The sequence below is a fragment of the Urocampus carinirostris genome, chromosome 15, assembly GCF_059441175.1.
Source record: "Urocampus carinirostris isolate Australia breed hairy pipefish chromosome 15, RoL_Ucar_1.0, whole genome shotgun sequence".
Taxonomy (NCBI): Eukaryota; Metazoa; Chordata; class Actinopteri; order Syngnathiformes; family Syngnathidae; genus Urocampus; species Urocampus carinirostris.
The window spans coordinates 11,506,101-11,523,330 of NC_142363.1; the positions used below are offsets into that span (position 1 = coordinate 11,506,101).

Genomic DNA, 17,230 nt, shown 5'->3' on the forward strand with positions numbered 1-17,230 from the left:
AATGTAGCATTTCCTGACATATGGTTTGGTAACGAAGGGCTTCTGGAATTTGTGCTGGGAAATTTTTAATATCAAATATCTGTGCCAAATTTTGTTCTCAGTTCATCCTATCTGGTGGCCCTCAAACCAGCCTTGTGCTTCCTATTCTTCATTAAAATGTAGAATGCAAATTTCCAAATCTCATAGATGATCTCAGCTTAGTGAAACCTGCAAGCTATTTGGCTGCAGTCGGCCCTAAGAGCATTGGCCCGTGAAGCATTTAGCTTAAGCTCTCCGAGTATATGCTCCAACCTTAGGTGGCGCAACTGGTGCGAATGCAAACACTGGCAACATGCTGAGTGACCTCTTGCAAAGACAAGTCAACCATGTGCAGCGGCCCATTCTTCCTTAGGTATGTTTGCATGCCAAGGCTTACTCCCCTACTAATATGATTAAAGTCCTTCCAATATATTGAATATGTCAGACTGTTAGTTAAATAAACATGCCCTGGAATAGTGTTGGGATTTTGCCTATGTCTGCATTACAATAAAAACAAGAATTGTACCATTCTGCTCTAATGACCTTGGAATGCATTCACTTTCTGTTCCGAGGATGAGCAGTCAAAACAAGTCTGTTGTGTTCTCTTTCGTTTTGGAGCGACAAGTTTTCTTTAGGTTTTTGGTCCCCTCATAGACCAAATCCTGTACTCTCCAAGATCCAACCACGGTTTTATGGTAAACTATTTGCAGTGGGCAACCTTGTGAAGCTACAGTTGGCTTAGGTTGGCCACTGGCTGAATACCATAAAACGACATGTTTAGTGCGTGTCGAGACCGACTTTTACTTCAAGGGTAATTCTGCTTTTTGCAACCTGTTCATACAACATTCAATTCAATGCTCTACATTTTCCAGTTTCTACAAAGTTACAGAGGACCTCTCTCCAATTCATGTAAACACATGTTTGGAAAAGGTTATTGCACCTCTTAAACAACTATTCCTCCTGAATTATCATGTCTCATGTACATTTAGAGTACCAACATGTATGGAACTGTAATGTTGATTTGTTTTTTTGTTTTTTTACTGATTGTTTTTTGAATTTTCTTCAACATTAATGGCCATGGGTACTGCAAATGAATTCATTCCTTATTTCATAATACGGTGTTCTTGAGGAAGTCAATCTTCTTCTCCCATTACATTATCACAACGATTAATGATCATTGTAATGCAGGTAAAACTTGACAGATTGGTCCTGAAGTGTAGTATACTTAATCTAAGTTTTGCTGATTGTTAGCATGAGTCATTGCACAGGCACTGTAGCTGCCAGTGCAAGGTTTGTTTTCTTTGGTGCAGACCCACTGGCACAGTTCCTCACCTTCTCCTCATTGCATGCACAGCCCCATTTGAACTGCTTTCTGTCAACATTGCAATTATCCTGTACTGTACATGAACCTGATTGGGCTTTTCTTTAAGTGTCATTGCCGTAGGGGAAAACGGACAGCAGGTGATGTCAGGTATACAAATGCATATCAACTGGGAAGACTGGGTGCTGGCAGGGTATTAGGGGTGAGTTTTAATAATGTGATTGTGTTTTTTTGTTGTTTACTTACTACGATCTGTGAAGTACTGCAGAACAGCAGTGTGTGCATGAGTTTTTTTCCCATCATGACATGCAGGTAGCAAGTCACTCACACTTACCATTCAATGATGATGACTGAACTTTGCTCTTGATGTCAGCAAAATCAGGATTTGCCCCAAGCCTGTTGTTACTCCAGTATTACATACTTTTTCCGATCCATTCAATATTCGTCTAATCGCAAATATTTTTCACATTTGCGAATTATTTTCACATTCGTGAATACGTATTATTATTTTTTTTTTTTAAATTTTTTTTTTTAGTAGTAACGCGTAGTAATGCACAAGCGGAAGCAGACAACATCGGCACACTGTTATGTGGTCCTCATGGAGGCGCGAATTTGTTTCTAAACCACGCACTCCTTCATTATTTTCAACATATTTTGGGTTTATACCAAGCAACAGTGGTAAGCCCCAAAATACAAAAGAATCTGTCTGCAAACTGTTTCAAGAAGGTGCCAGTGAAAGGAGCTAACACAACTGATCTTATGCAGCATTTCGAGTCCAGGCACTTGGCACAATTCGCTGAGCCAGTCAGCTAAGAAAGAATGACAAACAGTCCAAGAGGTTGCAGCATGTCAATTGAATTTAAGGGGAGTTTACACACGAGTTGCGGCATACAAACAAGACAGTGTAAAGTGGCGCACGCTAATAGATTGTATTACTGTTGTTCATATTGGTTTACAAACCAGCGCTCATAAAATGTTACATACATACAAGTTTGATAAGCTTTTGGACCCACCAGGCAAAACAATTTTAACTTTACAAGTTCATATTCAGGTTGGTTAGATCCCCTAACCATTAGGGTCGTAGGGGCACCATTTCCTGTGGTGTGTCTTGGGAAAGTACAGCCAGGTGTCGCCCATCCCTCACCAGGCCAACATATGTTCCCACCCGGTCTCGAACCGGGGACCTTTCACATGTTAGGCGAATGTGCTAACATTGCACGTTAACAGACCTTCCATCCATCCATCCATTATCTGCACCACTTATCCTCAGTAGGGTCGCGGGGGTGCTGGAGCCCATCCCAGCCATCTTCGGGCCAGTGGGCAGGGGACAATCTGAACTGTTTGCCAGCTAGTCGCAGGGCACACTGGGACAGACAACACACTTGCTCATTCACACCTAGGGACAATTTGGACCGGCCAATTAACCTAACATGCATGTTTATGGAATGTGGGAGGAAAACTGAGTGCCCGGAGGAAAACCACACAAGCACGGGGAGAACATGCAAACTCCACACAGGAGGTTTGATCTCATGACTGTGCCGCACACACGCTAAACACTGCACCGCCCTGCTGCCCTTAACAGACCTTAAACTGTGGATTTATATTTTTCTTTACAGTTTCTAAAAGAAACTGTATATTTACCTAACTACATCCCTCTTTTTACTGTTTACCAGCCTTTGTTTTCAAAGCCTAAAACTTCAAGAAAATAATATATAATCCGCTGTTGTTAGCTGTTTCCCTGCGGGGATGAATAAAGTATCTATCTCTATCTATCTATCTATCTAGCTGCATTTCCTTTAAATCTGTTGAAATCTTAAAACTTGAAGAGAAGAAAAGAGACATTTATTTGCTCTACTGGTGTATTCACTTTAAGTGTGTTTGTTGAAATTAGAGTGCCGTAAAATTCAGACTATGGAGTGCACCTAATTATAAGCTGGACCCAGTACATATTTTAGAGGAAAAACCCCTTTGAACATATATAAGCCGCACCTGACCATAAGCTGCGTGTCCCCGCATTAAAACATAAGATATTTACAAAAAAAAAAAACGGTACGCATAGTTTTCACAATATATACGGCACCTTAACCTTTTAATGTTCCGCCGGCCTGCAGGAGGGCCGCCGGACGTCTGATAAACAAATATGTGTCAGTACGATGTCACCAGTCACCAGTCACTAAAATACGTCATTGGACTGCTTAAACTCATTGGATTCAAGATATGATGACCATTTCAAAATATACTCATCAGAGAAACATCATGATCAGTCTAAAACAAGATACCTGAAAACTAAAAGGCCAGCATACTCACCATTACGTCCCCTGGCTGTCTTCAGTTTCTTCGATTGTCTGCGAAAATTGCCCTATTTAAAGGTTCTTGTTCCTTTGCTGAAATCTTTCAATAACTGGGCAGTTGAAAATGTAAAATATATTTTAATCTCCGTTTAATTCGTTAACGAAACTAGACTAAACACTACTCAAAAATATAGATCCGTGTTTCTCAACTGGTGGGTCTGAACCCAAAAAAAGAGTCTCTTCCTTGGCAAACAAATGCTAAGAAGAAGGAAAAAACAGAGGGTCAATTACACTTTGTTTTAATCTTCTTTTTTTTTCTTAATGCAGTACCAATCCTCCCATTCCCACACCAAGAGTATGTGGAACACCAGACCAAAAGCATAAAGTTGCAATAAAACAAAGGAAACTAAAAGTGAGAGAGACAATGCATATTTATGTATACACATATATGGAAAACAGAATACGTAAATGAATGAAAAAAGGAATAAAAAGATATACTGTATATACATATGTGAACACGGAACAATACATTTAAAAGAGAATACTCATTCTTATGCTTTCCTAATTATTTTCCCCCCATTTTATTAACACTCCACTTATTGAAACATAAATATTTTGTTTGTTTGTTTGTACATGATTCAATTGTTTGTTTGTTTGTACATGATTCAAATTGAATCGTTTCTTCCGGCGCCGTCACGAATGGCAGCCACTCCAGCAGCTCCCGTGTTATTTTCGATTGTTCTCAGCTCAGGGATGCTGCTGGAAATGTGAATTTCCCTTCGGGGATGAATAAAGTATCTATCTATCTATCTATCTATCTAATTGACTGCAGTCTCACTGAGGGAAAGTTATTTTTTATAGAGATCTAAAAAAAATGAAAATTTTGGAGGAAGTATCTGCTGTTGAATCAAACCTGCATACTACACAGTTTCAAAACCTTAAATCCGTTTTTGGCCTGGTTGACACAACTTAAAAGGTTGAAACATTTGGGTCGGATTATCCTCTGGTAGATCATGACACTACGTAAATAGTGATATGAAAAGAAGGCATCGGTGCACTTTAACACCTGCATTTGACAAGTGACAACAATGTGTGTCCTTTTCACTTCACAGATATAGGTTGAACAGTTGTACTCGACCAGTAGTCTACATCAGGGGTCTTAAATTCAATTTACCCTGGGGCCACTGGAGCTGGGATCTGGATGAGGTTTGGTCAAATCGTGTATTCCACAAAAAAAGTTTTAAAAAACATTATTTTCACATATCATTTTTTTAAATCCCTATACAAAATTAGTTCTAAAAATAAAATGAAACAACATTACGAATTCATATGAAAAGCATTCAGTAATTAATCAATCCATAATCAGATAAGGCTGCACTTAAAGGAACGGTGTGTACTATTCAGTGCCTTCTAGTGGTAAAAAAATGTCAATCATTTACAAAAAGGTATATTGATTTAAATAATTTGCAAAAAATAATCAACTATCATATAGATCTGATTTTTTACTACTTTGAGGTCAAGACATGTCTATTTGTTTTACATAACATGAGCCTCACCCAGAGGGACATAACATAATTTTCCGCCATGTTGCTGCTACAGGTATCCCAAAAAACAATAAGCTGGCCCAAGGCTGGGCTATAATAAAATGGTGTATTGTGTTCACTTTATGTCGCAGTAGTTTTTTTTCTTACTTGGGACTTTTGGCACTCGTTTTCAATTGCACAACATAATTTTACAACATGTAGGGGTCAAGTAATTTACACTTTGCCTTTAACTTTCTCATTAAGACAGGGGCCTTAAACTATCATCGTGAGGGATTCAAATAGTCCCTGGGCAGTAGTTTGAGACCGCTGTTCTAAACCAAATTGCCCAAAATATCAAATCAAAGCTCCTCAGGATTTTTTATTTATTTTAAACCTTACTTTTTTATGTCAAATTATACAATATTGAGATAAAATACTGGAATAAACATCAAAGTAAACGTTTCCAAATAAAAGCAAATCTGAGTGACACATTAAGTTCAAACCAACATATTCACATCAAATTCTAGCGTTTTATGCCAGAAAAAAAAACAGGAACCTCTATGGGAAGACTCACCCACATTGAACTCCTGGTAAGCCTGTGAACTTTAACCCTGCCCCATCAGTCAGCATCAATCAAATTGGACACTTAGCCCAGATGCTTTTGTTCACTTAGGACTCAGTCAGCCCACATCACTACAGTACTTCTATGTCGATTTAGTTTCAATCTTGATACTTAATATGTTATGTTTCTGGTTTGCAGAAGGTGGAAGCCTCAAAAAGACAACAATATAAAACGTTTTAGTTAGTCCTGAATTCCAAAAAATGTCACTATCCGAAAGCATGTCCCACGAAATTATTCCTTTCGTTAAAAATTCTGTTAAACTGTTGCACAGTTCATACGTATAGCAGCAAAAGACACAACTGGCTGAAATGCAGAGCCCCATTGTCCAACTTTTTTACCCAGTTCCCATTGTAAGGACCAGCCTTGTGTCTATACAAGCTTTGTTTTTCTGTTAAGTCATGCATTAGACGACAGCTTTGCAGTTGCAGAGACAAACTTTTTCTTTTTAATTACAGCGCAGCCTGGTCCGGCCAGAATCCATTGTGCCTGAATGTTGTGAATTCCCACAATGATGCTGCTCAGTTGGGAACAATGAGTCAAATTCCTGACCGTTCCCTGCAGGTTCAGAGGGCTGGCTGACAAACAAAAACAGCAGAGTTACAGTGGCATTGCCATTGTACACCCAGTCGTGTTCCCACTGGCCACCTCAGCGGGGATATTGCTGCCTGTTTGTTTGTATATGTTAAAGAGTGGATGCCGCTCCCTGTGGGAGAATGGGAGTGGTTGAAAGATGGGAGAGATCTGATGAAGGGAGTTTAAGCAGTTAGGAGCTGAAAGGCCGTTTACTCTTTTTTTGTGCAAATTGTGTGTTAATGTTTGGACAATCTCTCTGCACACCGCAAAATACAAAATGTTGCAAAAGGCATTTTTACCAAAATAAGTTTATCTTAGATATTTGGAATGAAATTTTCAATTTAACAAAAAGCTGATATGTTCTGAGGAAGCCATCACTGAGTCTATTATGAGAATAGCAACAGATGCACAGTTACCAACCTGAAATGAGCAAGATCATTGATTTGTTCTATTATTTGCTATGTTATTATTTATGTATTTTTGCTTAATAAACCTCTAAAAGATCTTGTCACTGTGTGAGGCCTGTAGTTGTTAAACGTTTGATTCTCAAATCAATGTCAACCTTAAATGTTGCTCAAATTTATTGACCAGTTTGCTATTAATGTCCCAGCTACTTGTTACAATCACAATTACCTAAAGACAGCGATCAATTACTTTCATACTTTATGCAAAACAAGGAAGTTTTGCGCAGAATGTAAATACAGTGGGACCTCGGTCAAAAATGCTTAAAAAACAAACAAAATATTTTTTTTATTATTATTATTTTTTAATTATTTTATTCTATTATTATTATTTTTTAGACCTGCGAAGTTCTGAACGTAGAACCACGAAGTAGCGAAGCCCCTTCAAAAATGCTTGAAAAAAATATATATATTATTATTATCATTATATTTTAAATTATTTTATTTTATTATTATTTTTTTTTTAGACCTGCGAAGCTCTGAACCCGCGAACGTGGAACCACGAAGTAGCGACGCCCCCTCAAAAATGCTTTAAAATTAATTATTTTATTCTATCATAATTTTTTAGGCCCGCGAAGCTCTGAACCTGCGAACGTCGAAGCGCGAAGTAGCGAGGTCCCACTGTAGTACAATATTAAATTGGAAATGAAAGGCGGGAATTTTGAGGAAAAAAAGTGAATGCTACATGTAAATATTTTCTGTGTACTACTAATGTGCTACTTTTACAATCCTGTTGAAGAATTACTTTTTTGCATTCCTATAAGACTCACTTTTTGCGTAATTCTAGCTGTCATGCGACTCAGTCCGAGAACATACGTTTGTCAGAAGTCATGAAGAGGTGTTCTATTTTGATAAATACTTGATTAATATTGATCGGATACGACCTGAAAGTTGTCATAATAAAAATGGAAAGAAATATATGGACATTCATATAAAAATGTCTGTCGTTTTGTTTTTCGAATCACTGGCATGGCTGACCGAGTGCTTACTTGCGTACAGACTGTGTGTTGGAATCACCAACTTTACTGCCAAATCAGTGGCAGTAGACAAAGACTTGTGTGAAAACACTACGGAGGATTTCCTTACGACAATCTTTGTCACCTATCAGTGAAGGTTTATTGTTGTTTGTCGACGCAATCTTCTCCTACGTTCTTCTTTTGTACCCCCTCCTACGTTTTCATTTTCAGGTAGCAAACACGTAACGTGATTATTTTTAGTTTTTTATGAAACAGGTAGCAAATTAATCTTCAATAGAAGTCAAAATTTTATTTTTCATAATAGTGCAAATATCGCTCCAATTTCGTCAAAAAGATTAATAGAAAGGAAGCTAATGTCACTATTTTCACACCAACACAATTGAATCCTCTTGACTAGTCAGCAAGATGACTCCCTAGCATTAATATCGAGTACCAATACAGTATTTTTTCAATACTTCTTTGATGGTCACAATTTTGCTCCAGAACACCAATGTCAGATTTTTTTTTTATAGAATTACCCTATATCTTTATAACATTTCATCTTACATTACTCCTCCCCAAAAGTAGTGCAATCCCAATAATTGGCAATACATGGCCATCCCTAGTGCGACTTTATTTGCAAATGGAGTACCATAGTGATTGGCCCTAGTTTAAATGTCGCTTCTATAAATATGTATGCAGTTCTACATAAAATGTACGGTATCTGTGTCTGGCCTGCAATTGACAGCTTAAAGGGACAATATGTGATATTTAGTGCGTCCTAGGGGTCAAATAAAAATGTTGTGTCGGTAAAAAGAAAAACATGAAACTGTCATACCAATGTTAATTTTCTAAAAAAATAATGGATCAAGAAATGTGATTTTCTTATGAAAATTGGCATTCCATGCGGAAGTCAACGCCATGTTAGTGTGACGTCGTATTGCTACGTGTACCCACAGCACCAACAAATGCTACGTGTCTTGAATTTTACTCAAAGCTTGCGATTTGTCTGAGACTTCGCGCAACTTTGACATACGTAACATATTACGCATTACATTTGGCCGAATCCTTTCAGTGACAAGACAAATATAGCGTAGTCGTTCTTCCGGTTCGCACAAGTTAAAAATACAACGAAGTGCCGGCACTGCCCCTAGCTTACACCAGACAACAAAGGGCCAGCTATATCACTAAATACTACATACTGTTTCTTTAACAGTCCAGTGTGCACTTTGTCTATCATCCAAATTCAGTTGATGTAGACTAAATGTTGCTTAGCAGGAGTGCTATGTATATTTTTTTCCCACCTAAAGGGATTACAAAATACCTTTTCTTTTTCAATTAGACACAGAACGTGTAATGTTCCTCCCCACAATCGTGCACATATGTACCAAAGTATTCCACACACCATGGATCTTGAGAAATACATTTTCAAAGTAGACAGTTTGACCTCATATCCCCTAGAGATGTTACTTTACAGGTAACAACAAAAACTCAAAACAAGTTCAGTTAAAAAAAGGACAGTTTGTTGTAATCAGCAAATGCATAGCGCTCATTTTTGCTTGGAGTATTTGGAACTTTGCCTACTGGGTCTCTGGTGGACATCTGACTGTTTTGTTTGATTTGTGTGCTTTGATCATTTAAAGCTATGTAGGGTGAGTTTACCCTTTGTCTTGTACTACATGTGTTCCTTTTTTGCCTTTACCTCTTTTTAGGTATGTGATTGTTACTTTTTTGGGACATGTCTTGCAATTAAAATAATACTGTCCAGAAATCTCCTCATTAGCATGCAATTGCAATGCTTCCATTTTTGTTTGGTCCAGGTTAACCCTATGAGCAGTTTGCATAGCTGGCTTGCCTGCCGTTCTCATTGTTTTATCTCCCAGCTGCGTTCGTGTTTGTTGCCTTGGTAGTTTTGTTGTTGTTGGTTCTCAATTATCCTGGCTGCTTCTGACAGCCAGCCTCTGGTTTATTTCCGCTGTTTGGTCCATGTTCGTTCAGCTAGCCTGCCTTGATCATTTGGTATATTTACGGCTGGGTTCGTGTTTCTTGTCAAGGTCATTTTTTTGCTGCCGGCTCACTGATATCATGGCTGCCTACTGCTTGATTTTGGTCTGCCAGCCTCCCCTTTTTCAGCCGATTGGTCCCGGTTAGCCTTTTTTAGCAGCCGGCTAGCCTGCTGTGTCCCGGCTGATTTAGTCCCTTGTAGCTCTATGTGTATTATTTTTTGCCACTTCCCCCCATTTTAGCTGCTTGCCATTTGTTGTAACATTGCTGCACCAACCTGTGACAAAACGCCTAGGCATTCCCCCCAAAAAAACTACCAAAGCGGTGATTACAACACTCTAAACTTTTTAAACTAATTAACATGCATCCGAATACGGTGACTGGCTTGCTAGGTTGCTGATGTTCTTCACATGATGTCAGAGCTCAGAAAGTCAAAGACAAGACACTGTCTCCAAAATGCATTATCTCGGAAAATAATTAAAATATACAAATGACATATATATGGATATTATTATAAAAAAAAACAAGCACTATTTTCTCACATTTAGTATGTTTTAGTATTTGGGTATCTCTTTAAGGGCCTCCTCAGGCTATACTGTAGTTCCGCTTGTGTAGTCTGGAATACAGTGTCTGTGCCTGGTGCTTTTCTAGCTAACCTTCATTTAGGCCTCTATGCGGGTAAGAAACAAGTATTTCCTACACAATGTCTTGCAGACATTTAACAATCATTGATTTGTAAATTGTACAACCTGCTTTCTATGACTTAAATTACACGTTCATTCTAAAAAGCAATGGTAAAAGCGACAAAGAAAAAGTAAATTGAACCTGATCTCGCCACATTTAAATGAGTTACTGTAGTTGGCCTTCAATCGAACCTAACCGGGGAACTGTAAAAATGGGCCCAGCTGTATATTAACTTAATTGTATTTGACATTGGTGGTGTGTGTTTATGTCTCTTCTGTAGAGTTACACCCTCTTGCTTTGGTCTGAGAACATTAGCCAAGTGGCTCACAGAAGCAATATAACTGTGGCAAAGCGCTTGCATCGTGCACAGCTTTTGCAAAGCTTTTACACAAGCGCTGCGTTCACTTTTACTCAGTTAAAAACATTATGGATGACAAATCTACATGTGCCTTTTATTTCATTAGTTTTCTCTTGAGTGTCATGTTGTGATATTGGTGTAATTCTTTAGTCTAAGAACGAACAAAAAAGAACAATGTTAAGAACGAACAAAAAAGAACAATGTTACCAATAAGTTTTATTGCTGTAAACTTTCCTTGTGGTGTTTTACTGATAATAGACGGCTATGTGAAAAAGTTTCCTTTTGTCTCTGTAACCCGCAATTTGTTTTCATTTATTCCCTGGTAGCTGGCTCTATGTTTACATTTAGCTTGACTTTCTCTTCATATTCCTGGCACAGTTATTTTTCTTGTTGGTCTTGCGTAGAAAAGTGTTTTTCCCTGCAGCTGGCCGTTGAGAGGTTAAGCCGCAGTTTCCTTCATTGTGGTGTTCAGGAATTTGCATGCTTAGGAATGAGAAACATCTCGTGAGCCTAACTAGATTTGGCTTGTGTGCAGTCTAATGATTAACAAGCTCCAATTGGTTTTTCCTTTGATATGTTTGAAATAACTTGAGTTCAGACTCAGACCATAGCAAACAAATCTACTAGACTATCTGTCATAGCTCAACTTGAGAATTGCTTGAATGTAGACTTTTTAAGTTTTGTGAAATGTCATCGTTTAGCCATTTCTGTTATGAGAGTAGTGTATTACAAATTGGATTTGCTGTCAACGCCTATGCAACTGAGCAGTCATACATTAATCAAGCATATCATTAAACTATTCCATTCAAATCATGTTTATTTGTTAACCCTTAATTACAAGAAGTCTCAAAGGGCTGAGACTACTGTCATAACTTTGATCTAGATATTGATCAGGTCTAGATACACCCCTACCCTCAAAGCTTTAACTCATGAAACCGCTCACTCACTCACTCACTCACTTGTTGGGCTGATATACGAGATTGAATTCAGTATCTGTGAACTAAATACAACAATGTTCATTTAGTATTCTCTTTTAATTAATGACCATTGGGAAGGTTGAGATGCAGGAATTAAGAAAAATACTGTGCATAAATTATAATTTATTTATAATTTTACAATATTTTAACTGTTAACTTTTTGTTGTAAAGTACATAAAATAAAAAATCAAATGTTAACAATTATCTGACATTGCAGATAATTTTGCTCATTTTATAAATACCAATAATTGTATTTTTCATTTGATTATTTATCTACTGTTATTATGTTTTTTTGACTAAAACAACGGCCCATTTTCTTCTTTGAAATTATTATTATCCTTTGCCTAAAACAAATGATCATAAATATAGTAACATAAGAAAACCTATATTAAAAAGGAAACCTTAAGGAAAATCTTTGCCAACATTCTCCCCAACTAAGTTTGTAGTAGAGCACATGCTGTCAATATTGACAAACATGTAGAGGGCACCCCGCGACCCTACTGAGGATAAGCTGTGCAGATAATGGATGGATGGATGGATGTAGAAGGCACCAAGTTTATGGAAATTACTACAGGTACTTGCCTTGTCAGATGCATTGACTTTTTAGAGCCTAAGCCCGAGTTTGCATGTATTATTTTTTTCTTTACTACAAGGTAACAGTTCTTAGCAGACTATTTAAACAAACTTGATGTGAATCTGTTGATCTATCTGGGACATTTTCATTTTATTTTCTGCCACATGGCAAAAATGCCTCAGTTTTTTCCATCTATGAATGATGAAAGTCAATAGTTCTGGCAAACCTTGTGAAAGCACAATTCGTAGACGCATGGAACACAGCAGTAGAGCATACTATTGAAGTAAGGAGGAAACGAGCATGGTACAGTAATTTGTTGATTTTGGTGACATGAATGAAGTTAAACTTTATTCAATATCAAAAGTTAGATGCAGAACCAAAGTCGCTCATGGTAGTGCTTACAATGGGATTATTCGCAAATGGCATGTTTACGGTGTTGTTTACGGTCTAGTCATGAAAATAAAATTACAGAGCTATCTTTTCATATAAGCCTAATTTGTTCCACATATTTTATATAATTTTTTTATCATTTTAAATTTTCTGTTTAACAATTTTTATATAGGGAAGGAAAAAAAATAAAGACCAATCTTCTCACCTATTCCGGTTATAATCTGGACCGTCTTGATCACTGGTAGCAGACGGCAACATTATTGTAGATTGATAATATTGTCATGGTATTCTACATAGTATGTCTTGCTACCTACTCTAGGTGCTCCATTGTGTTTGTAAGGTTTATTATCACTTATTAAGAAGGATTTGCCGTCATTAATGAGGGGAGGAATTGATAAAGGTTAAAATGTATGGGATCAAGAGACTGTTAATGCTAAGTGCGTATAGTGACTTAAAATTAAAGTCACTATAACTTTGAATGAACGTACACACAAAAATCTTTACAACACGTTTTTGAAAAGGTATTTTTGCCTGTAGTCACTAGCATGTGCCAAATGGATGAACTGATGCTGGCGGTAAGCTGTCACAAGCGAGGAGTTTTCTTGAGTGGTCTCTAGTGGAAGCCTCTGGGAAAGCTTGTGACCTGGATTTTTCTTCGTATAGTCAGCAAGGTTTTTGTTTCAAATTAAAGTCACACACACAAATTCTTGTGTTTAGGGGTGCCCGTATTCCAAGTGGTCCCAAAATCTAGCTTCTGATCCCAAACATACTATTCCTGCATGTAAACATAATCAGTGACATGTACCGTAAATTCCGAAATAGAAGCCGCTACTTTTTTCCCTAACTTTCAACCCTGCGGCTTATTCAGTGATGCGGTTAATTTATGTAATTTTTCTAACGGCCGCCAGCTGCGCTCGAGTGTAGCTACCATTAACTGCCCTGTCACAGGCACCGTTTGGGATGAAAGTTATATTATTATTATTAAAGCTTTGAAAACTCTCTCGGTGTACCGTCTTTCTTTGTAAATATGTGTAACCCATGTATAAAATGTATTTGCATCTGTATATTTTTGTAATGTATTTATTTGTATTTATTTTAGACACTTATTCTGATATGTTTTGCACTGGTGAATGAAAAAGGAGGGGTGGAACAAACGCGGGATGCCGAGTTTAAGTGGGGACCGCTAAAGGTGAGGGACAGAAGGAAAGAAGAGGGGGTAAAAATTTGGTTAAAGAAAAAGGAGTTGCGTAAGTAAATGTGTTCATCTGATATATTTTTCCCACCCTTACCTTTGGAAATATACACTTTTTTCCTTGGATTACTTTCAATGGGACCCGGACTCTGCAGGTCTGCATCAAACCTTAAGTACCGGTATCATTTTCCGTTCATTTGCCGGCTGTGATTTTTGGACTGTGGACTTCAATGAAGGACATTTAGTTTCAATCGCGGGACTTGAAGTCGGGTTTGGGTTAATTTTGTGTTTGTGTTACATCTTTAAATGTGGGCGCATGTGGCTTATATACAGGTGCGGCTTGTATATGTACAAAATCAATTTTCCTCTTAAAATGTGTTGAGTGCGGCTTATAATCAGGTGCGCTCTATAGTCTGGAATTTATTTTACCTTTTACTGAATAAGCTACAAGGATTTAAAATAAAATCATTGTACTCATGCTGACACAAGCTTACTTCTCTAAATAATCCCAGTGTTTGTGTGAGTGTGTTTGTGTCTTTCTCTGATTTAGCGAGAGAGACTGTGTATGTGGTGAGGCTAAACTGAATTGTGACTTAAGGTGCCTCACAGCTGACGAGTCTTTTTGAGAAACAGGGCACAGGGCCATGCATCCGCAGCTGCCCACTCTCTGAACACTCTTTCATTGGAAGAAAGATGGCTTTCTACAAGCGTGCACATTCACACTCATCAAAAATTGAAACAGTCATTTTAAAGTTTCGTTCGGCTCATCTAAGCCAACATTTTGTTCCCCTTTCTTAGTAGAAATTTAACTTTTTAATACCATGATTGGCTGGCTTTTCCAGTCAGTTTATTATCGTTTAAACAGGCAGTTGGCACTCAACACACACATACACTTGCACAACTATAGCAATCCTTTGTTTAAACAGCCTAACAGACTTAGCGGTTTCAACTGTTGCTCTGTTTGAAGTGTGTTTTTCAGGCAGAATTATCTGTCCCACCTGTTACTCCTGTGCATTGTTTTCACGCACACAAACACAAGGTCATACAACCAAGCGTGTGTGCATGTGCAAAGGTCTCATTCAAATTAAAGTGGCAAATGCGTCTATTTATATTTGCTGCCATCTTTGCTAAATTAACATGCTTTTGTTTTTCTTTTGCGCTCAGGTTTGGATGAAAGCTTACAGCAGTACGTGGGTAATTTTGAGCAGGAGAAAATCAGTGGAGAGCAGTTGCTGAAGATCTCGCATCAGGACTTGGAAGAGCTCGGTGTGGCAAGAATTGGACATCAGGAGTTGGTGTTGGAGGCTGTTGATCTGCTATGTGCTCTGGTAAGTAGAAATACAATAAAATAACCAAGGACCGGAACAAAAAGTTAGAATTGAGCTCAAGTCCACTGCTCACTTGAGTGTGCCTAAACATGGCACACTTGTCTCTTCCAACACATATTTTTGATTTTGCTTCATATGCTAACGACACTGTATATTTTCCATTCTTGTGTGTAAGCACTAGGATGCTAGTTGCCATCAAAGTAGCACTTCCAATGGTCCAACCGAGAGGAAACTAACGTTTACAGCAGCTGGAAGTGATTTTGAAATTTATCACTTCCTGTCTCATAAAAGTTGTGTAGGTTGGGGTCCATGCGGTTTGATCAATGTCAGCATTTTCTCCCTTCATATGTTTAAAAAAAAGGTCTGTGCTCTCTTGTTTTGTTTAGCAATCCGAAGTGTTTTGCACGGCCCCAATTCCGAATTGAAATAACAATTAGAAAGCCATACGTGACTTCCGTTTAAAATGTTGTCTTGTTTTATAAGTGATTTAAAACTGTTAAGTCGCTGCGTCTTTTTGCGTCAACAGCCTTGGAATAATTCATTTGGTAAGGTGTACTCTCTTCTCATTTCTCCCCCCAAAGTGCACCATACCAAATAATACATTTGGAAGAAGTACAGGTTTGATCAAAAAATGTGAAAAAAAAAAAAAAAAATTATCTTGCTGTATTGAATGATTAATGATTATTAGTGCAGTTATCAGCCCAGATTTTGCTTCATCAACCACAATTCTTTTGAGCCCAAAAGGGCATCAAATGTATTTAACGGGCAAAAAAAATAATATTTAGTATATTTTACAATGGGTAGAAGCGAGGGATCTTCCATAATCCATATCATAAATTATTTTGAAATACTACACCCAATCAAATATGCTTTCTTTTTCTCTTTCATTCTTTCGGTTAGGATGTCAAAGTATTAAAATGTAGCCAGTGTTGCGCTAAAATAACATTGTGACCCATTCCATCATTTAAGTTACACTGTTCAGGTATTTATAGTTTCAGTGTGACCTCACGCACATACCATTATGTAAACACTCTGCCGTACTGGATGGGTTCAATGGTTGTGGTTTAATGTGGTCATTGCCCTACACTGTTGATGTTATTTCCTCTTTAAATGAAAGTTGGAGGTGTATTGAGTTGTTTTTTTTGGGTTGTTTGTTTTTTTTGTTACTCAAACATTTTTAGAATCCTAACTCCGACCCCTACTCTACAAGCTTTGACTATAACTAATCAGAGTTCACAGTCTTTCTGAAACAGCCACGATTGGGTATTAGAAAGAAGGATATAATAGTTGTTTTTTTTATCTCATATTCCAAAATCGCAATAGTAATTAAGATGCTGGTTTTAGACGAGTAGTGGCCCACACATCACTATATTAACGGGAAATTGTTTGTGTTGACTTTCTTCCACCAGAAGTTTATTTTACACTGTAAACTGCACTACATTATTTATAGAAAATAACATTGCTGATGTCAACCTTAATCAGAATGACTTACGAGCTGACATGTTGCCTTACAGCTCTACAGGAAGCAATGAGGCTCTTCCTCGGGTGGTCACTGCTGCCCAAGTAACACAAAGAAAATTGTGTGGAATTTTACAGGACTGATGTATCTGTGCATTGTAATAATTCATAACATTTGAGAGACTTCTCTCATAAAAGTGTTGCATAAAAGTCCCACACTAGACATACTGGCAACTTAAGAATTAACAGTACCATGTGATAAGCCACTGAGGCTCTTTTATTCATGCTTATGACAATGGCTATGTTCCAAAGCAGTATGAGACTTAACTTTAGAAATGTATTATAGCTCATTTATGCAAAACAATACGGTATAATTTTAGTTCAGGCGGTCCAAAGGCCATGCGCATGCTGGGAATGCTATGTTGTGATAGTTGTCCTTCACTTACAAGAAAACATTCATTTCAGTCCTTTTAGGTACTCCCACATCAGAATGTCAACAT

At 37.7% G+C, this 17,230-nt stretch overlaps 1 protein-coding gene across 1 annotated transcript in view; it reads left to right on the plus strand.

The window, feature by feature from the left end:
- LOC148351551 (connector enhancer of kinase suppressor of ras 3-like) overlaps positions 1 to 17,230 on the plus strand; it is a 71,068-nt gene that overhangs the window by 10,128 nt on the left and 43,710 nt on the right. Inside the window, exon 2 of the mRNA XM_088354003.1 lies at positions 15,109 to 15,272. Within this exon, the coding sequence (XP_088210129.1) occupies positions 15,109 to 15,272 (164 nt within the window). The remainder of the gene's footprint in view (positions 1 to 15,108; positions 15,273 to 17,230) is intronic.